At 40.5% G+C, this 22,876-nt stretch overlaps 1 protein-coding gene across 3 annotated transcripts in view; it reads left to right on the top strand.

Moving 5' to 3' along the window:
- The first annotated feature begins 591 nt into the window (after positions 1-591).
- LOC123754081 (uncharacterized) overlaps positions 592-22,876 on the top strand; it is a 419,143-nt gene continuing 396,858 nt past the window's right edge. The window contains exon 1 of one of the 3 annotated variants that reach the window (XM_045736239.2): positions 592-772. In XM_045736239.2, the coding sequence (XP_045592195.2) occupies positions 646-772 (127 nt within the window). In that variant the 5' untranslated portion in view covers positions 592-645. The remainder of the gene's footprint in view (positions 773-22,876) is intronic. The other 2 variants (XM_045736241.2, XM_045736238.2) reach the window with 2 other exon arrangements.

Genomic DNA, 22,876 nt, shown 5'->3' with positions numbered 1-22,876 from the left:
CAACCAGTTTAAGATAAAAACGAAGCTATACCTAATAAATTCCCTGTAACCTACCTTACCCCTCTATTGTCAACCAATGTCTGTTTTTTTTAAATGGCGCTGTTTGTCGACAGAATTGTATTTGTGCTGCTTTTTCAGCCATGTTCCCCCCTTTTTTATCTCTTTTTTTATTTGTTTTCAACTCATTTTATTCTTTATGCTCAATTAGTATTAAGCTTTAGTCATTTAAGTTTTTCATGCCCGAAACGTTTTGCGTAATAGTGGCTTTAGGCATTGTATGTACTAGCCCTATCTATAAATCCATCACTCTTTGTAAAATCTCTTGTATGTATGTACCTTACCTAAATAAACATTTGATTTGATTTGATTTGATTTTGATAATAAATGAACTAAACTAAAAAAAACTCCCCCACCTCACCTTGCCCGAAACGCTATGCGCGTTAGTGGCTCTACAAGAATGTAAAAACATCAATGCTTTGTACTCTCATAAACCCAATGTACCTTCTTGTATATGTGTAAATAAATAAATACAAATATGATAGGGCTGGAGCCTCCAGCTACGCCTGAGTGACGGGTACATGGGGCCCTGTACTGTAGCTGCCCCTAACCCTACAACAATAACAACATAGTTTTAATTCTCGCAAAATGACAGAAGAGCGATATCAAATCTTCCACAGCGCTCAGGAAGTGTACGATTATCTCCAGACATTCCAAAACAGAACACTGACAAAGTTCTGCCTCGACTGCTGCTCTTCACACTTTGGAGATCAAAGTAAGTACAGTACCTACAGAGATAAAGAGGGCAGTATACCTGAGTTCGGTCCGTCTAATTACCACAAGCTACCACAAACTACACAAACTTCAGAAAGCTTCCTGGCAATACGTTAGTAATGAATAAATATGATATATTTGCTCATTATAATGTTGGTGCTGAATGTACAACACGAAAAAACATAATTTTAATCTGAAAAAGTATCTTTTTATAAAGAAATTAGACGAAAATAAAAAGCTGGTGACGCCAAATCAAGTCGACGATCCAAGCTTCGGTTAGGTTAGGTTAGGTTTGGTTAAGTTAGGTTAGGTTAGGTTAGGTTAGGATAGGTTAGGATAGGTTAGGTTAGGTTAGGTCAGCCTAACTTAATATATCATATTTATTCATTACTAACGTATTGCCAGGAAGTTTTCTGAAGTTTGTGTAGTTTGTGGTAGCTTGTGGTAATTAGACGGACCCCCTGAGTTTACCTGAGAGCCACTATTTTATATATATATATATATATATATATATATATATATATATATATATATATATATATATATATATATATATATATATATATATATATATATATATATATATACTGCCCTCTATATATATATATATATATATATATATATATATATATATATATATATATATATATATATATATATATATATATATATATATATATATATTATATATATATATATATATATATATATATATATATATATATATATATATATATATATATATATATATATATATATATATATATATATATATATATATATATAAAATACACGAGAGGATGTGCAGTGACTTAATATCTAACATTCAGAGATTTGAGTAGGGGTACCGAGTGATATTCAACTCTGGCCCCAGTTTATTAAAAAAAAAAACGCCGAACTGTAATGCCAATCCTGACCTCAAAAGCTTCATTGAAGATTGTAACAGAACCCCATGAGCACCACACCAGAAACAAATACCTTTTTGATATTCCAAGAGTACGACTTAATCAAACTAGAAATGCTCTACAAATCAAGGGACCCAGAATGTGGAATGACCTACCCAATCATGTTAAAGACTGTACCTCTCTCAACCAGTTTAAGATAAAAACTAAGCACCACCTAATTAATGCCCTGTAACCTACCTTACCCCTATAATGTCAACCCATGTCTGTTATTTTTAAACAATGCTGTTTGTCGACCAAATTTAATTTCTGCTGTTTTTCTGCCATGTTCCCCCTTCTTTATTTTTATATTTTCTCAACACATTTTATACTTTAATCTCAATTAGTATTAAGTTTTAGTCTTTAGTGTTTTTCCTGCCCGAAACACTTTGCATAGTAGTGGCTTTAGGCATTGTATGTACTAGCTCTATCTATAAATTCATCAATATTTGTTTCACCCCTTGTATGTATGTACTTTACCTGAATAAACATTTAAATTTGATTTTTTTTTTGAATATACAAGAAGGTACATTGGGTTTGTGAGAGTACATAGCATTGTGTTTACATTCTTGTAAAGGCACTAGTACGTATAGCGTTTCGGGCATGTCCTTAGTCTAACAGTTTTAGTTTAGTTCATTTATTATGCTTCCCATACCCATCCTGTGGGCAGTAGTGGAAAGGGTTACAGAGGCACATAATGGGCTCAGGGACTGAACCCCACAATTCATTTAGCTAAGCAAGTTACAATCTTGATGAGCTAGTTACAAAATTCAGTATAATTCATCACATCATAAATGGGTTCGAGATCGACTACCAGTACAGTTTCTAAATTAAGCAACTGACATATGTGGAGAGCTAGTGTCACAATTGATGTTTGTCCTGCACACTGTCTCCCCCCCATCCAATGGGCAGCAGTGGAGAGGTTACAATCACTTAGTTACTACCTACAGTTAGCAAACTGGGGATATTTGGTTAAAATTTCTGGTACCTTGAGGTTACCTTGACCTTGAGGTGCTTCCGGGGCTTAGCGTCCCCGCGGCCCGGTCGTCGACCAGGCCTCCTGGTTGCTGGACTGATCAACCAGGCTGTTGGACACGGCTGCTCGCAACCTGACGTATGAGTCACAGCCTGGTTGATCAGGTATCCTTTGGAGGTGCTTATCCAGTTCTCTCTTGAACACTGTGAGGGGATTGCCAGTTATGCCCCTTATGTGTAGCGAAAGCATGTTGAACAGTCTCGGGCCTCTGATGTTGATAGAGTTCTCTCTCAGAGTACCTGTTGCACCTCCGCTTTTCAACGGGGGTATTCTGCACATCCTGCCATGTCTTCTGGTCTCATGTGATGTTATTTCTGTGTGCAGGTTTGGGACCAGCCCCTCTAATATTTTCCACGTGTAAATTATTATGTATCTCTCCCGCCTGCGCTCAAGGGAGTACAGATTTAGGCTCTTTAGTCGGTCCCAATAGTTTAGATGTTTTACTGAGTGGATTCTAGCAGTAAAGGATCTCTGCACGCTCTCCAGGTCAGCAATTTCTCCAGCTTTGAAAGGGGCTGTCATTGTGCAGCAGTACTCCACTCTAGAGAGCACAAGTGTTTTGAATAGTGTCATCATCGGTATAGCATCTCTAGTGTGAAAAGTTCTTGTTATCCAACCTGTCATTTTTCTTGCAGTTGTGACGGCTACTTTATTGTGTTCTTTAAAGGTAAGGTCTTCCGACATGAGTACACCCAGATCCTTTACATTGCCTTTTCATTCTATGTTATGATTTGCCTGAGTTTTGTACGTGGTTTCCGTTTTTATATTTTTAATTTTTCCATAGCGCATGAGCTGGAACTTATCTTCGTTAAACACCATATTATTTTCTGTGGCCCAGAGAAAGACCTGATCTACATCTGACTGGAGGTTTTCCGTGTCCTCTATGTTGCCTACTCTCATGAAGATCCTAGTGTCATCTGCAAAGGATGGTACGGTGCTATAGGTTGTGTTCTTGTCTATGTCCGATATGAGGATGAGAAAAAGTACTGGAGCAAGCACAGTACCCTGGGGGACTGAGCTCTTCACGGTTGATGGGCTGGATTTTATTTTGTTGACTATTGCACATTGGGTTCTGTTGGTCACTAAATTGTAGATCCATCGGCCTATTTTTCCGGTAATTCCTTTTGAATGCATTTTATGTGCAATAATGCCATGGTCACATTTATCAAAAGCTTTTGCAAAATCTGTGTAAATTACATCAGCGTTTTGTTTGTCTTCCATAGCATCTAATGCCATATCATAGTGGTCCAGCAACTGCGACAGGCAAGAGCGCCCTGTTCTGAAACCATGTTGTTCGGGGTTATGGAGATGCTGTGATTCCATGTATTTTGTGATCTTACTTCTTAGCACTCTCAAAATTTTTTATAATGTGCGATGTTAGTGCTATCGGTCTGTAATTTTTTGCTTCTGCCTTATCCTCTTTTATGAAGTGGTGCTATCTCTGCTGTTTTTAGTATATCAGGAATAACGCCAGTATCTAGACTTTTTCTCCACAGAATGTGGAGGGCCTGCGATAGTGGTTTTTTACAGTTCTTGATGAATATGGAGTTCCAAGAATCCGGGCCTGGTGCAGAGTGCATAGGCATACTGTTTATGGCATCTTCAAAATCCAGTGGGGATAGGGTGACGTCTGATATATGATTTGATGTTGGTATCATATCCATGTAAAATTCATTTGGGTTATCAATCTTTAGTGCGTTTAATGGCTCACTGAAAACAGAGTCGTACTGCTTCCTCAGTAGTTCGCTCATTTCTTTGTTGTCATCGGTGAATGTTCCATCTCCCTTTCACAGGGGCCCGATACTAGATGTGGTTTTTGATCTTGATTTCGCATAGGAGAAAAAATATTTCAGATTTCTCTCTATTTCACTGATGGCCTTTTGCTCTCTTTGCCTCGCCTGGGTTTTGTATGATTCTTGTAGCTTGCGTTCAATTGTTTCTATTTCTCTACCTAACCTTCTTCGCCGTTCTTGAGATAGGGTGCGACTCTCAAGTTGTTCCACGATTCGTTTTCTTCGCCTATATAGGGAATGACGTTCCCGTTCCAATCTGCATCTCTTCCTCTTTTTTCTAAGGGGTATGCTGTTTGAACATATTTCTAGTAACAGATCATTTTGAATGAAATATTTACACATTGGTGGAACATTGGTTATAGAATTGTCTCTTAATTCACGTAACTTGTAACTTTTCGCACTCCATCACATAGTGATGGAGGGTGTGGGAGTAATTTTGTTGACACAGTTTACATTTGGTCTGGTCTTACCTTGAGGTTACCTCGAGGTGCTTCCGTGGCCTAGCGTTCCTGCAGCCCAGTCGACCTCACCAGATAATAATTCCCAGATATACTTGTAACCGAGTCTAAGCAGAGCAGTAGTAACATATAGAAGTCTGCTGATTTTATTGGATGAACCATAGATGTGTGGCTTCTCTTGCATGATAGTATGATGATAGATGGAATTACTGGTGTCGATTTCACTTTGCCTCAGATCTACAAGATTCTGTTGAAGTTCTTGGTTTACTACTGCTCTCAGACTGCCCATTGACAATCCAAGGTTACACTCAATGTCTCCTTTAAAGGCAGATTCTTTGGCTAACTCATCAGCTCTATCATGCATTTGGAGACCAACATGAGATGGAGACCACAGATATGAAATGCATATAGTCCACCGCCAAGCAGCACATGGTCAAAGGAGGAGCTAGATAGTAAACGTGAAGGTCTTATAACAATATTGAGAGAGATTATAGCGAGAGCGGATAACGATAGATCACGACTGTTGATAGTCGGTGACTTCAACTTGAAATCCATAGACTGGGAAGCATATGAAGCTAAAACAGAAGATTTTTGGACCTGTAAATTTGTAGACCTCATCCTGGAAACATTCTTGTATCAACATGTTAAACAAGCTACGAGGATGAGGGAAGGAGACGTTCCCTCCATGCTAGATTTGATATTTACCAGGAAGGAGGAAGAGATATTTGACATTCAGTACCTTCCTCCCTTGGGTAAAAGTGACCATGTCTTTTTGGGAATAAAGTATGCAATGCGTTATAAGCTGGAAGAAAATAAGGAGGTTGAAGCAGTTGAAAAACCAGACTTCAGGAGAGGACATTATGGTGACCTTAGAAATTTTTTTAGTGAGTATAATTGGACAGACTTGATGCTAGGCAAGGAAGTGAATGAGATGTATGGCAAGTTTTGTGAAATATATGATAAAGGCACAAAAAATTTATACCAAAACAGAGATGCAGAACTAGGAAACAGGATTGGTTCAATAGAAGTTGCGAGAGGGCTAGAGACCGAAAGACACAAAAATGGAATCAATACAGGAAGAGGCCGAACCCCCAAACATACCAGCGATACAAAGATGCGAGAAACAACTACACGGCAGTGAGGAGAGAGGCAGAAAGAAATTTTGAAAAAGGGATTGCGGACAAATGTAAAACAGAACCAGGTCTATTCTATAAATTCATAAACAACAAATTGCAGGTAAAGGATAATATTCAGAGGTTGAAAATGGGAAATAGATTCACGGAAGATGAAAAGGAAATGTGTGAAACACTAAACGAAAAGTTCCAAAGTGTGTTTGTACAAAATGAAATCTTTAGGGAACCAGATACAATAAGAATTCCAGAGAACAACATAGAACACATAGAGGTGTCTAGAGACGAAGTGGAAAAAATGCTCAAGGAGCTCGGTAAGAACAAAGCAGCTGGCCCAGATGGCGTTTCACCATGGGTTCTGAGAGAATGTGCATCTGAGCTCAGCATTCCACTTCACCTGATCTTTCAGGCATCCCTGTGTACAGGAATCGTAGCAGACGGGTGGAAACAGGCTAACATAGTTCCAATCTACAAAAGTGGCAGCAGGGAAGACCCCCTCAATTATAGACCTGTATCATTGACAAGTGTAATAGTGAAAGTATTGGAAAAACTAATCAAAACTAAATGGGTAGAACACCTAGAGAGAAATGATATAATATCAGACAGACAGTATGGTTTTCGATCTGGAAGATCCTGTGTATCGAATTTACTCAGTTTCTATGATCGAGCCACAGAGATATTACAGGAAAGAGATGGTTGGGTTGACTGCATCTATCTGGACCTAAAAAAGGCTTTCGACAGAGTTCCACATAAGAGGTTGTTCTGGAAACTGGAAAATATTGGAGGGGTGACAGGTAAGCTTCTATCATGGATGAAAAATTTTCTGACTGATAGAAAAATGAGGGCAGTAATCAGAGGCAATGTATCGGAATGGAGAAATGTCACAAGTGGAGTACCACAGGGTTCAGTTCTTGCACCAGTGATGTTTATTGTGTACATAAATGATCTACCAGTTGGTATACAGAATTATATGAACATGTTTGCTGATGATGCTAAGATAATAGGAAGGATAAGGAATTTAGATGACTGTCATGCCCTGCAAGAAGACCTGGACAAAATAAGTATATGGAGCACCACTTGGCAAATGGAATTTAATGTTAATAAATGTCATGTTATGGAATGTGGAATAGGAGAACATAGACCCCACACAACCTATATATTATGTGAGAAATCTTTAAAGAATTCTGATAAAGAAAGAGATCTAGGAGTGGTTCTAGATAGAAAACTATCACCTGAGGACCACATAAAGAATATTGTGCAAAGAGCCTATGCTATGCTTTCTAACTTCAGAATTGCATTTAAATACATGGATGGCGATATACTAAAGAAATTGTTCATGACTTTTGTTAGGCCAAAGCTAGAATATGCAGCTGTTGTGTGGTGCCCATATCTTAAGAAGCACATCAACAAACTGGAAAAGGTGCAAAGACATGCTACTAAGTGGCTCCCAGAACTGAAGGGCAAGAGCTACGAGGAGAGGTTAGAAGCATTAAATATGCCAAAACTAGAAGACAGAAGAAAAAGAGGTGATATGATCACTACATACAAAATAGTAACAGGAATTGATAAAATCGACAGGGAAGACTTCCTGAGACCTGGAATTTCAAGAACAAGAGGTCATAGATTTAAACTAGCTAAACACAGATGCCGAAGAAATATAAGAAAATTCACCTTCGCAAATAGAGTGGTAGACGGTTGGAACAAGTTAAGTGAGAAGGTGGTGGAGGCCAAGACCGTCAGTAGTTTCAAAGCGTTATATGACAAAGAGTGCTGGGAAGACGGAACACCACGAGCGTAGCTCTCATCCTGTAACTACACTTAGGTAATTACACTTAGGTAATTACATAAAATGGACTCTGTTACCATCATTAATAAATAAATAAATAAATAAATGTTTATTTAGGTAAGGTACATACATACAAGAGATTTTACAAAGAATGATGGATTTATAGATAGGGCTAGTACATACAATGCCTAAAGCCACTATTACGCAAAGCGTTTCGGGCATTAATAATAATAATAATTAATTAATTTTAATTATTAAATAATTAATTATTATTATTTCATTAATAATTTTGTTATATTTGTGTCTAGCTTTGGACATGAGCATGTTACAGTTATGTCTTTAAGATTTGAGAGCATTTAAGGATGATAAAGAGTCACTTACAGTTAATGTATCAAGTTGGGAGACTTGTACACATTTCAGTGCAAAGAGCAAGGCAAATAGTTCGGTCTGAAAGGTAGAGGCCCAGTTGTTCATATGGACTCCCCACTCAAGATATAAGCTATCGCCCATTGTCAGGACAACTGCACTTCCAGTTGCACCGTGGGGCGGTGTAGGTAACCATCTGTGTATATGATTTGAGAGAGAGAGAATGCTCTGTGGAGAGAGCATCAATATGGCTTAAGGTGTTGAGCTTTGCCTCAAGACGAAGCTTGGGCTAATCTCTAATTTACTTCTTGGGTGGAAAGGGAGAGATTAAAATTGGAAAGGGTGTAATCTCCCACGGTGCAGGAAAGAGCTGTTGTTGTTTCTCTTGATACAAATTATAAACCTGATACATTTTGACCTTCAATAAAGAAATTCTGTAGGGCTTCTGTGTAAGGGTTAGAATGAGTTAGCCTAAGCATTTTTAAACCAATTTGACAGTTAATTTAAGTAACACGATCAACAACACTCGGAATATTAAGTTCCTTTCTCATGTTAAGTATCTTTGTGGTACGAGGGCACCCAAGGATTATCCTCAAGGCTTCATTCTGTAATTTTTCAAGCCCTCCAAGCTTTCTTTCAGGCATCAAAACAAGCAGAGGTGCAGCATAATCCACTAAAGATCTGATGTATGCAAGGTACATCATTTTGACAATTCTGACATTGGCATCATAGCCTGAGTGACAACCTGCAACAGCCTTGAGAGTTTGAAGTCTCTCCTTATACTAACGACAGAGTCTGAATACAACAGGACCATACGGTGGTACCTCAAGGCCAAGGTATTTGAATCTGTTTACATAGTCAAGCTGGGAGCTATCAGACGGTTGCATCTTGCGAACAGTTCCTATCTGCCTGGGTGGGTGCCGATTTAGTATCTTTGTTCTCTCTGCTGAGATGACTAAACCTAGGTCTTGACATGGATCTAATACAGAGTTAAGAGTGTTCTGTGTGATAGCATACCCAGTGGTGTGAATCATTATATCATCAGCATAGGTAATGATGTTCATGTTGGGTTTGCTCGGTACAGAGTTTAATACCCTGTTTATTAAGATATTAAATAAGGTAGGGCTGAGGACACCTCCCTGTGGGGTACCTAGTTTGCAGTCTCTTGTTACACTCCTATGCCCCTGGAAAAATACAGATGACTTCCTGTTGGATAAGTAACCCCTGATCCAACAAAGAAGTCAATCACCAATATTTATTCTTGCAAGCTCACTCAGGATAATATGTCGGCTTGGAATATCAAAGGCAGACTTGAGATCCTGGAAGGTGGTACAGGCATACCTCAGTTTACGAGTTTAATTGGTTCCTGGTGACGCCTCGTATTCCGAAAACTCGCATTCCGAAGCTAATTTCCCCATAAGAAATAAAGGGAAATGAATTAATCCGTTCCTGACTACCCCAAAAACCCCACATCAAACTAAATTTGTATACCTAATTTACCTAATTCATCTAAATAAACCTACAAAACTATGTTCCAGTTATTACTTACCTTGCTGTCGAGTGCTGTAGGCATATGGAAGATGGTGAGGAGGGGGGAGGAGGAGAGGAGTTACTGTTTGGAAGGGGAGTCCCCTTCCATAATCACATCAGGCAGTGAGGACCTTTCTGGTGTGCTCTCCCTGGGACGTTTTATCTGAGTGCCACTAGGTCCTGGTTGAGGCTCACTGCTCGATTTCCTCACCACAAATCTGTCCATGGAAGCTTGCTTTTCCCTTCTTCGCAAGCTCTCTCTGTAGTAAGGCATCACATTGTCATTGAAAAGATTAAGACAACGGCCTACTACAGCTTTCTCTGGGTGAGTCTGTTCAACAGTTATTTGAATCTCTTCCCACATCTGACACACCTTAATTACTGCAGAAAGGACATTCGCTGGTGCTGCTGCCACCTCCTCCTCCACTGCAGAATCATTCGCTGCTGCGTTGGCTTGCTGTTCCTGTTGAAGGGCTAGGAGTTCTTCGGTGGTCAGTTCTTCGTTGTGTTCTTCCACCAACTCCTCCACATCATCACCATCCAATTCCAAGCCCATTTGCTGGCCTAGACTAACAATTTCCTCAACAATAGGCGCATCATTTATAGGCTCAAACCCCTCAAAGTCTAGTTCTCTCACACATTCAGGCCACAATTTTCTCCAGCCAGAGATCAGGGTTCTTTGAGTCACTTCTTGCCAGGCTTTGTCAACGAGTTTTAAAGCACTACAAATGTTAAAATGCTCTCTCCAGAACTCTTTGAGGGTGAGGTTTGTGGCTTCAGTCACTTCAAAACATTTCCGGAAAAGTGCCCTTTCATAAAGTTTCTTAAAATTCGCTATGATTTTCTGGTCCATAGGCTGAATTAGAGGAGTGGTGTTAGGAGGAAGGAATTTAACTGTGAGGAATTTATTGTATCTAGGCAACAAATCATCTTCCAAGCCTGGAGGATGAGCAGGAGCATTGTCAAGGAGAAGCACGGCTTTGAGTGGCAATTGTTTCTCCTGCAGATATTTTTCTATGGCAGGGCACAGCACTTCATTCACCCACTCCGAAAAAATAAGCCTAGTCACCCATGCTTTTTTATTAGACTTCCACATCACACACAAATGGGTTTTCTGCACTCTATACTGTTTGAAAACCCTTGGATTTTCAGAATGATACACTAGCAAGGGTTTAATTTTCAAATCGCCACTCGCATTTGAACACAGCACAAGCGTAAACCTATCTTTCATAGGCTTGTGTCCAGGCAAGGATTTTTCCTCCTTGGTAATGTATGTCCTCTTAGGCATTCTTTTCCAAAACAGTCCTGTTTCGTCACAATTAAACACTTGTTGCGGTAGGTATCCCTCAGCCTCTGCAAACTCTTTAAATTCGTCAATAAATCGTCCAGCGGCTGGTTTGTCTGAGCTGGCTGCCTCCCCATGCCTTGTAACACTATGGATACCACTTCTCTTTCTAAATTTTTCAAACCAGCCCCTGCTTGCCTTAAACTCTTTCGTATCTGCATCACTCGTTGCAGGGGTATTCTTTAGAAGGTCTTCGTGCAACACCCTGGCTTTCTCACAAATAATGGCCTCCGAAACACTATCACCCCTCAACTCCTTGTCGTGTATCCAAATTAATAACAACTTTTCCACTTCTTCAAGTATTTGTGGTCTTTGTGCCGTTAATGTTCTTACTCCTTTTGCCACTTTAGCACCCATAATCTCATTTTTCTTCTTAAGTATAGTGCATATTGTTGATGTGGCTTTGTTGTACTGCCTACAAAGTTCAACAACACGTGTACCGTTCTCATGCTTCCGAATGATCTCTTGTTTCTCCTCTATTGTCATCCTCACATGAGCTTTCTGGCCTTTATCCTTACCACTGGCTTTCTTGGGACCCATGGTGAGATATATAATAACAAATTGTATAGACAAATCACCAAAAATCCAACAAAACACTGAAAATCCGCGAGAAGAATTGATGTGGGGGTAGTCACTGAGCGCGAGACAATGGTAAACTGAGGGGCGGCGGGGCAGAGGGGCGACGATCGCCGAACCACATCGTGCTAGGTCGGCCTGTACGCGTATCAACAAACTCGCGTCCCGAGGTAACCCTCGCCTTCCGAGACAAATTTTTGGAGTAAATACTGCTCGTCTTCCGAAAAACTCGCATACAGGGACACTCGCATTCCGAGGTACCACTGTATATGACTTTTCAGTGTGCGGGGTAAGAAAGGTGGTGATGCAATGATGACGCTCTTTCCATGCATGAAGTCATATATATGGGGGGATAGCATGGTTCTTATTCTATGGAGGAGACGGTTTAGGACCATTCTCTCAAATGTTTTGGAAATGCAGCTAGTAAGGGAAATTGGGCGGAAAGCATTCTCTTCATTTGGCTTGGGAATTGGAATGATTATACTGTTGGTCCAAGAGATAGGAAGTTCCCTAGTAACATAGCTCATATTATACAGCTCAATCAGGGAATTCCCTGGTACTAAAGGGAGCAGACGCAATATGTCGTAAGTGATACCATCCTCACCGGGGGATGTGGCTTTACCTTTGTTTAGGGCCGTGAGTAATCCAAACTCAGTAAATGGCACATTGCATTCATCTTCCTTGTGGAGCATGAAGTCAACGCGCCCCTTAATCTAACAGATAATATTAAGTAGGTAAATTCTTGCAAAATTTATGAAATGTAACAGGTACATTGTAAGATAAAATTGTGAGAGATTAGTAGGTATATTAACCCTTGTGTTGCTAAGGGCTATTTGGCCATTGTCACCCACAGGTACATAACAACAACAAAAATCTTCTAAACCTGTTAATTTGTGTTCCCTGATCACGGAAAAAAATAATAACAAAATCGTAAGTGGCATATTTTGCCCGCTATAGGGTGAGGAAGTCTGGTAAAAAAAAAAAAGCGCTGACTCAGCGTGCGTCCGAGGCGGTCTGCTCAGCCCCAGCTGTCAGGCAGGAGTGGCCACAAAGAGATAATTTCCTAATTATTTTAAAATCTCTGATTTATATTTTTCCTTTGTAGTGTTTATAGTGTGTAGTGTGATATATTTATATTATAAAATGTGTGAATCATTGCTGTACTCAAAATTATGGTGTGCATATTATTGATTCAATTATTGTGTTCATAAAACAATAAAAAAATACTTTGTGGGTTATTACACTATATACACAGGTTATTTATATATATGTATCTGCATGTTTTGTTTACCATAACGAACCACTATGTTGACATTGTAAGTCAAAAAGCAGCGAGATGTGGCCACCACATCTGCCAGTCAGCCTCTCACCGCTACTCCCTTAATGACTCCTCACTTGCCCACATCCTCCTCCCACCATACTGTTCTTGCTTTTATTCACTATATACAGTGGTACCTCGGCTTACGAGCGCCCCTGGTTACAAGTTTTTCAGGTTACGAGCAGGATTTGCTCGGAAAATTTGTATCGGGATACGAGGGTTGCCTCAGGATACGAGACTGTTAATACGCGTACGGGTCGACTAGCGCGTGGTGGCACGGCGATCACCACTCAGTTTAACAGTGCCTTGCACCCAGTGACTATCTCACCTCAATTCTTCACCATGATTTACAGTGTTTTGTTGGATATTTGGCCATTTGAACATAAAAGTTGTTATTATATATCTCGCAATGGGTCCCAAAAAAGCCAGTGGTAAGGTTCAACCTATGAAAATAATTGTGAGTAGAGGATGTCCCATCCTCATTAAAATGTGTGAAGTATGAGAAGAACTGCAAAGTTTTGTTGAAAAAACTCACCCAGATAAAGCTGTAGCAGGCCATTGCATTGACCTTTTAAATGACAATGTTATGTCTTACTACAGACAAGTGTTAAAATGTAGGGAAAAACAAGTGTCTTTAGACAGATTCTTAGTAAGACAAGCAAGCAGTGAGCTACAAGCAGGTCCTAGTAGTATGCAGGCAAAACGTGCCAGAGTGCACACCAGACTCCCCCTTCCAAACAGTAACACCTCTCCACCTCCCCCATCCTCACTATCTTCCATACGCCAACAGCAGTCATCAGCAAGAGTAAGTAATAACTTGAACATAGTTTTGTAGTGTAGATTTCGATGAATTAGGTAAAAAATTTAGTTTGAAGTGAGGTTTTTGGGTAGTCAGGAATAGATTAATTCATTTCCCATTATTTTTTATGGGGAAATTAGCTTCGGGTTACGAGTTTTTGGGTTATAAGCTGTCTCCAGGAACGGATTAAACTCTTAAGCTGAGGTACCCCTGTACAGACATTATATATAAGTATCTACATGTTCTGTTCACCATAACTGTTCATCTAAGCTGGTATAGTGCCCAAAGAGCATAGTGCCCACCCCTACTCAGCATGATTAATCATGCAGATGTTGCCACCTCCCTCACCAAAATGGCTTCTCCCCACACTCCTTTTGCTGTTATTACACTATATATATACATGTATATACATTTGTGTTCACCATAACGAATCACTAAGTTGGTATGCTGAGTGGCAGTGGCAGCCAGTGGCAGCCCGCCATTGGCTGTCACTCACTCCCTCTCTCCCTCACCTCACCTGAGTTGCCACCCTTCTCCTCCCACCATACTGTTTTTGCTTTTGTTCACTATATACAGACATTATATACAAGCATCTGCATATTTTGTTTACCATAGCCAACAACTAAGTTGGTATAGTGAGTCCAGACAGTAAAAGTGGGTCACACACAGTCAGCAGACAACATTACCTCCCTCCCCACCAAAATTACTCCTCCCACTACAGCACTAATTATCACAACAGTTCTGCTATTATCAGAATCCTGGTCATTTTTATCACAGTCAGGGGTCTTCTGTAATACTATCATTGCTAAATAATAGCATGTACATATATATATATACAGTGGTACCTCGCATAACGAATTTAATCCGTTCCATGTTCGTCATGTGAAACGGACGTCATACAAAACGAGTGTGCCCCATGTAACCAGTGTGATGTACTGTGTTTATTGTGAAATTCCCCCAGTGTGCATGACATCAAATGTTCCCCAAAATATAATTTTTCTTTGCAAAATGATAAATTACCGTCCCTGAATATGTCTATTTAAAAATAATTACCAAATTCCACTTACTTTGGGTGTGAGGGCATGGACAAGGTGCGCTGTGACGTCATCAGGGCCTGGTCGCCCGTGTGTGAAGCTCCCAGACACGGTAGCGCAGGCCGTTCAAGCACCGCGTGTTGCCACAAATATATTTTCAAATATTTTTTCTATGCATTTCCAATGCGGTTTTATTTGTTTCTTTTATCGTATATGATGCATATTTGTGACCTTTACAATATTATACAGTAGAATGTTCATAATTTTCCATGAAACTGTGATACATGTGTCAGTAATGTGTCCACAATAAATGTTTATTGTCACAATATTACGTGGTAAAAATTCACTAAAATTACAATATGTATAGTTTCACATACTATTTACACAGTAACACACTGTATTACACACTCAGTACTTTGGAGGTGCGTAATAGTCAACGAAATAGTCCATGGTACACAGCGCGACTTTGCTCTCCTTGCACCAGCTACAGATAGATTTTCGTTCCCTGTTTCATCGTTCTGTGTGCTTGCAAATAACGCACTCGTGTGCACCCTTGGCTTTAGTACTTGTAGGTGGTATGTAGCCAAGCTTGTAAAGCATAAGGTAGTATTGAAATGATTATAGGAAAAGCTCAATTTGTAAGTTAGTCTTGAAAAGATCGCTTTGTAAGGTCCCACACAGGAAGATTCAGCTAGCCTCAAAGAGTGTCCATCAGTCAGGAAGAGATTCAGCTAGCTTCAAAGAGTGTCCATCAGTCAGGAAGAGATTCAGGTATTCTTGAAAATATCAATGAACAACACCACCATGGAAGCCGCTAACACTGTTCATCTATGCTACTTGTATCAGATGCATCATCACTGAACGCAGAAAACGATTCATCTATGTATCATCTATATAAATTCGAGATGGCAAGGGTGGGGCTCAGAGCTAAAACTGGATACGCTCGCTGTATCATCCTCATAGGTGCTGCATCACTGGCATCCGACTGTTGTGTTAAGCCCTTATTGCGCCTAGCTTCACCAATGTTATGACCCTTATATTCTTCAAACAATAGGGTCTGAATTGCACCGACTGAGCGCAGTCTTTCAACACCGTGTGGGACAGGTGTTTGAGAGCCAGAGGCACGTGTGCTACAAATGGTTGCTCGCGCAGTACTAACCCAGCAAGCAGCCCTTGTCTTTCATATTCGTTATAGCAAAAGGTTCGTTCAGTGTTTGTTGGGTAGGCTGCTCCATTATGACAATCTTTCTTTGTTTCAAATGTGTTCCATTTGTTTTGTATTTGTCACTTACATCTCAATAATGGAGCAGCCTACCCGACAAACACTGAATGAACCTTTATGGGATTTGTCCATTTTTAAAATTGTTTCAACAGTTCTTTTATTTTTCGTTTTTTTTTTATTTAAGAAACATGGAGCAGCCGACCTGTAGACCACTGAACGAACCTTTTTGACATTTGTACTGGTTTTCAAAATTCTTTTTTTTTTTTTATTATTTACGTTTTTTTGTATGTAAGAAACATGGAGCAGCCTACCTGCCGACCACCGAACGAACCTTTTGCTATAAGACAAATGAAAAATAAATATTGAACACATTTGAAGAAAGGAAAATGTCATAATGGTTTATTCAGTGTATGTAAGATAGGCTTCTCCATTATTGAGACGTAAATGACAATTACAAAACAAATGGAACACATTTGAAACTAAGAAAGATTGTTATAATGGAGCAGCCTACCTGCCGAACACCGAACAAACCGTTTTAACATTTGTTGTATATCAGACATTTCATTTTTTTTTCCTACAAAAACGTCAATGCTTTGCAACATCTCAGCAGTCACCCTTTTATATCCCAGCATCATTAGCATCTTTAAACAAGAACAACATAATTTATGTGCATCGTCGGAGGCGTCTAAGAATGTGCAAGAAGCAGCGTGACCCCACCATGTGGTGTTGACGTTACTCAAACCAGCGTTCGTCATACGGGACGATTTGACGCCGATCGGGCCGATCGTTACCCAAAATGTTCGTCTTTTGGGGCGATCGTTATGCGAGGTACCACTGTATTATGGTATTTTTAGGCGATGCTGTGGTCACAAGCTGAACAGCAGTGCTGTGAGCTCATGCTACGTGCACCATTCTTGGTGGCTCACTTAGTACTGAGGACCTCACACCCGGGAATGTGGCCCACGATTTAAAAAAAAAAATGGCGTCTGTTTACAAGAACCCTGATGAAGGTGAGGTGAACCCCGTGTATCCGCGAGCCGTTTAAATCTTGCATAATACACCAACACATCTTACGGGCTCACGATAGCCCGTGCTACATGGACACTCCATCCTGAATAGCTAAATCTTTAACACTTTCGCGTTCCACAGACTTAATAACTCGTCACTCATTTTTCTACTGAATGTGTTCCAGTGACGCATTTTTGCGTCACTCGATATAAAAATTTGTAAAAAAAAAAGTTTCTATGCGATCTTCAATTTTTTTTTTTTGAAATGAGCGCCATTGTTTTCCCACAATCCTCCGTAGGCCGCATGGGATTCTGGGTCACGCCATGCGGTCGGCCTAGTCCTTTGTTTACGTCTCTCGTGACCGGACTACCGCGCTCCCGCGTCCAGAACCTGTGCCACTCTCTGCCCTGTGTAGCAGTGTTTATTCGTTCCTGTCTCCTTACAACGCATTATTACTTGCAAACATGGATCGTGGTAAAGGACAGAGCACCTCTACCCCCAAGAAGGATAGTGAAATGACCAAGGAAGATAAGTTGAGTGAGCTGTACAAAAGGTTCAGCAATGTGAAGCTTACCCCTAGTAAAATTCCTGATTTGTTGGATCGTTTGTCAGATGTGGAGGCAGATGCTGAAGGGGAAGAGCGTCAGAGTGATTTCAGTAGTGATAATGAGGGGACAGCGTCGTCTGATGAGTTTGATTCATCATCGACTGAGGAGAGTAGCGAGGGGATTGAGGATGAGTCAGCGGATGTGGGCCGCCCCAAGGCACCTGTAAGGAGGCGTGCAGGACGTCTTCAACAGCCTAATCCCGATGCTGCCTGGTCAACTGACAATACACCACCTATTGTAGGCAGTTTCAGTGCCACACCAGGCATAACTGTCCCAGTGCCAATTACCCCCCTGCAATTTGTTCAATTATTTCTGACCCGTGCCCTAATTGAGTTCATCACAGTGGAAACTAACAGGTATGCCAGGCAGTTTATTCAGAATGCTTCCAGGCGCACTATGAGGTTGTGGAAGGAGGTATCTGCGAAGGAAATGGCAAGGTATTTGGCTTTATCAATCTTGATGGGTATTGCACGACTCCCAACAATGCGCATGTACTGGCAAACAAGCCGGTTGTGGCATATGAGGACCTTCAATGTGTTCATGACTTCAAAACGATTCCAACATATTGCCCAGTTTTTTCATACTTATAACCAGTTTGCAATTCCACCCAACAACAAGAACCGCATGATAAAACTCAGCACCATCATTACCTATTTGACCAACAAATTTGGCTCTTACTACGTCCCCAATCAAGCACTCAGTTTGGATGAAGGTACAATGTCGTGGCGTGGTCGTCTATCCTTCAAGGTTTACAACCCCAATAAGCCTGATAAGTATGGGGTAAAGTTGTACATGCTTGCTGAGGCAGGGACTGGTTATATTATTGATTTCGAGGTTTATTCTGGAGTGGGCAAGACAACAGTTGAGACAGTGATGGGCCTTATGCGACCCTTGTTGAACAAAGGTTATCATCTTTATATGGACAATTATTATAACTCTGTCCATCTCACAGAATTGCTAAGGGAAAATGGTGTGTACACTTGTGGAACACTCAGATTGCAGCGTGGTGCCCCTAAAGAGCTGCAAAAACTTGCCAAAGGTAAATTCGCTGTTGATCAGACTATTTTCAGGCGCAAGGATAACACTTTTGTTATCCTTTGGAAAGACAAGAGAGTGGTGTCAGTGATCACAAACTGCCATAATGCTGACACACAGGAAGTACAGAGAAGGAAGAGAGTGAAGAAACGTGACGGAACATCATCTGTTCAGATTGTAACTGTAAACAAACCAACAGCCATTTGCGACTACAACAACAACATGAAGGGAGTTGATCACTTCGACCAAATGGTCAAATATTACAGGTTCACCAGGAAGTCGCATAAGTGGACTAAGAAGATCACATTTTACTTCCTTCAGATGGCTATACACAATGCCTATGTGTTGTACAAGATGTACACAACTGATGCCAAGAAACTGACCCTACTCCAGTTTCATGAAGTAGCAATATGGGCCCTGTTGGGGTGGGACATGGATGAGTGGCCTGCTACTGAAAGCCCTCTCCCACATGCTGATGATTACCAGGAACCTTCTCACGATTTGGCAACACCTGGCCCATCTGGAGCGAGGCGTCCTTTATTTCATCGTCTTCCACGCCAACCACATGCCTCATCCTCATCAGACACTGAACCTGAAACTGAAACGCCTGCACCTCAAGCTGAAGCTACTCCTCCACCTGTGAAAAAACCCCGCATTGTTGATTCAGAGGACAGGCTAAACAGGAAGTTGACTCATGCATTAGTGAAAATTGCTAAACGGAAACGGTGCCGAGTTTGTATGAAGTCGGGAATTAGAAAAGACTGTATGTATCAGTGCAGGACATGTGGAGTTGCTCTATGTGCCACACCATGCTACTCAAAATATCACCGCAAGAGGATATTTTGGAAAGCAAAGAAATAACTCCTCTGCAAGCTTCCACTCCACCTAACGTAACATCTGTTGAGCAACTTCAGGGACATTTTCCTGAAGCCGGTGGAGTGGATAATCAAATGCTCAACTTGTTGACCTTCCTTCATCACATCGTGGGTAAGTACACATAATTTATATTACACATTTTGAGGTTATTACTTCTTCATACTTTGCTGTGGGTAGCTCTATATATATTCCAGTTCTTAGTGCTCAGATTGGTATGTCTACATAGTGCATCTTCTTGCGAGTATTTTGACACCAAAATGAACAATGTAGCACAAAAACTTCCATTGGAACAATATTTTTGTTTGTCGGGTGTATTGGGTGTACCGGGCGTGGAAACGGGTGTTTGGGCGGGTGAGGCATCGACGTGTTTGGGGGTGTTTGGGGGTGAGGCGCGCACGTGTAACCCACTTTTATGCATATGTCTGTGTAGGCAATTTTATTGCGATCACCGTGATACCAAACAAAACCATATGCAACAAGTTTTGACTTGATAAACACAATCAGAGTAGCAACATATAGGGAGAGTTTAGCGGAGTTTAGCGTGAGCGCGAAACAAAGCACGCAGTTCTTTGGTTGCTGGTCGCCTAATGTTAGCTTTGGTGAAATGTTATACATATGTTCTTATAGTACATTTCATTAGCTACACAGTGATACCAAAAAAAACACGTACATCGAAAATGAGGGTCACAGACATGAGGAGAGTATAAACTTTTCAGTTGTGGTTGAGCGCATGTGCAGCTGGGCGCGCTCCGGCGGGTAACCCTAAGCCAACTTCCCACATTCCTGTGGGTGGGGCGACACCATTATTTATTGTGTATATTTATATGTCCGTGTAGGGAATTTTATTGCGGTCACAATGATACCAAAATAAACCACGAATAATAATTCTGGGGTTCGCAAACATAAAAACATCGTAAACATTGATGCCCGGTTTTACGCTCACAGCTAACGACCGCCACAGTTTGTTATTCGGTGTGGTTCTCATGTTGTCTTTGGTGACATTTTATATATATATTCCTCTAGAGCATTCTCTCGCGAACACAATGATACCAAATTTAAATACATGCCGCCAAAATTAAGCTCCCCACCCCGAAAAGATTATAAACATTTTAGTGCTGACGCGCAGTAGGCCGACACGAACGGCCCACTTAGGGCTTACCGTCAGCCTATTCCCAGGGAGCGCGAAAGTGTTAACAACAACAACAACCAACACATCATATGACGTGATGCGCAATTTATAGCAAGTTACTCAACACGTCATATGACGTGTTGTGCAGTTTAAGGGTTAAAGCATATTGATAGCTTTGATTGATAGCAGTGATAGCTTGATTGATAAGTTGTCAGAGATTAATAAGCACAATAAAGCATATTGAAAGCACATATAAGATGACAGCAATGATCACAATGGTAAAGTTGTATGGCTTAGGTACATAAATATCGGGGGGATTGGGTAACACTAGATACAGTGTGAGTTTCAAGCACTAGGGAGGAAACTATGAAGATGAAATTAGGTAAATTTTTGTTTTATTTTTGAACAAGGCAAAAGTTGGACAGCTTTTCAATTTGTTAGGGAGTGAGTTCCATAGACTAGGTCCCTTTATTTGCATAGAGTGTTTACAGAGAATAAGTTTGACTCTGGGGATATCAAAGATATATTTATTTCTGCTGTGGTGATTATGGGTCCTATTACATCTGTCCAGGGAGAGTTTCAGAACAGGGTTTTGTAAATGTAGATGGCACAAGATAATGTGTGGAGTGAGGTTATGTTTAACATGCATAGGGATTTAAACAAAGGGGCTGTGTGTTGTCTGAAAGCAGAGTGTGTTATTATCTGCAGAATTTTGCTGGGTGATGATGGGCTTGAGGTGGTTTGCAGTGGTTGAACCCCATGTACAGATACCATAATTCAGATAGGGATAGATTAGCACATAGTATAGTGAGAGGAGAACAGAGTTAGATACATAATATCTGATTTTAGAGAGTATACTAACTGTTTTAGAGACTTTCTTAGTTATACACAGAAATCACAATAACGTGATGTATCAATGAACAAATCCACAAGGGCCCTAGTCACGGCCCTTGTGGATTTGTTTCTTAGTTATGTGTTGTATGTGGGTGCTGAAGTTTGAGTCTCTTGTCTGAATATAAGCCAAGACACTTTTCGTCATTTTTATTACTGATGTTAACATTGTTTATCTGAAGCTGAACTGCATTGGTTGATTTGCTTCCAAATAAGGTGTAGTAGGTCTTTTCTATGTTTAGTGTGAGTTTGTTGGTTGACATCCATAAGTATACTTTTTAATTCATTTTTCACAACATTATTTAATGTGTGTGGGTTGGGGTCTGAGTAGATGAGGGTAGTATCATCAACAAACAATATAGGCTTAAGAATGTTAGAGATATTAGGCAGGTCATTGATGTACAGTGGGGCATCGGTTTACGATGGTAATCCGTTCCCAGAGGCGTATCGTAAGTCGAAATATCGTAAGTCGAAGTGATTTTTTCCCATAAGAAATAAAAGTAATTGGATTAATCCATTCCACACCCCCAAAAATATTAACTTAAAAATACATTTTATACTGAATACAATTTTTTTCTCTAACTACAATACAGTACATATGTTTATCTATCCTTTATGGAGGACTCTTGATGCGTATGGAAGATGGTGAGGAGGGGGGAGGAGGAAAGGTGTTACTGTTTGGAATGGGAGTTCCCTTCCATTATAAAATCAGGCAGTGATGACTTCTCTGGGGTACACTCTCTCCTATGTTTTGCTTGCATATCACTAGGACCTGGTTGTGATTCACTGCTTGTTTGTCTCACTAAAAACCTTTTCATAGATTTTTGTTTTTCCATACGTTTTAATTTTTGTCTGTAGTGAGGTATCACAGTGTCATTAAAAAGGTTAGGGCAACAGCCTACTGCACCGTGATTTGGGGGAGTCGTTTCAGCAAAAGTTTGCATTTCTTCCCATGCTGCACACATTTTCTTAATTAGTGAGGAAGGGACGTTCTGTACTGTCTCCTCCTTCCCTGAAGAAATTTCTTCAGCTGTCTCTTGTTGCTGCTCCTTGTCAAGTTCTTCGGTGGTTAGTTCTTCGCTGTGTTCCTCCACCAGCTCGCAACACACAACACTCAGAACACTATGAATGCTGCTACTTTTTCTAAATTTCTCAAACCATCCCCTGCTTGCCTTAAACTCTTTCGCATTTGCATCACTCGTTCCAGGGGTTTTCTTTAAAAGG

The sequence above is a fragment of the Procambarus clarkii genome, chromosome 6, assembly GCF_040958095.1.
Source record: "Procambarus clarkii isolate CNS0578487 chromosome 6, FALCON_Pclarkii_2.0, whole genome shotgun sequence".
Classification (NCBI taxonomy): domain Eukaryota; kingdom Metazoa; phylum Arthropoda; class Malacostraca; order Decapoda; family Cambaridae; genus Procambarus; species Procambarus clarkii.
This window is presented reverse-complemented; position numbering and strand designations above follow the sequence as displayed.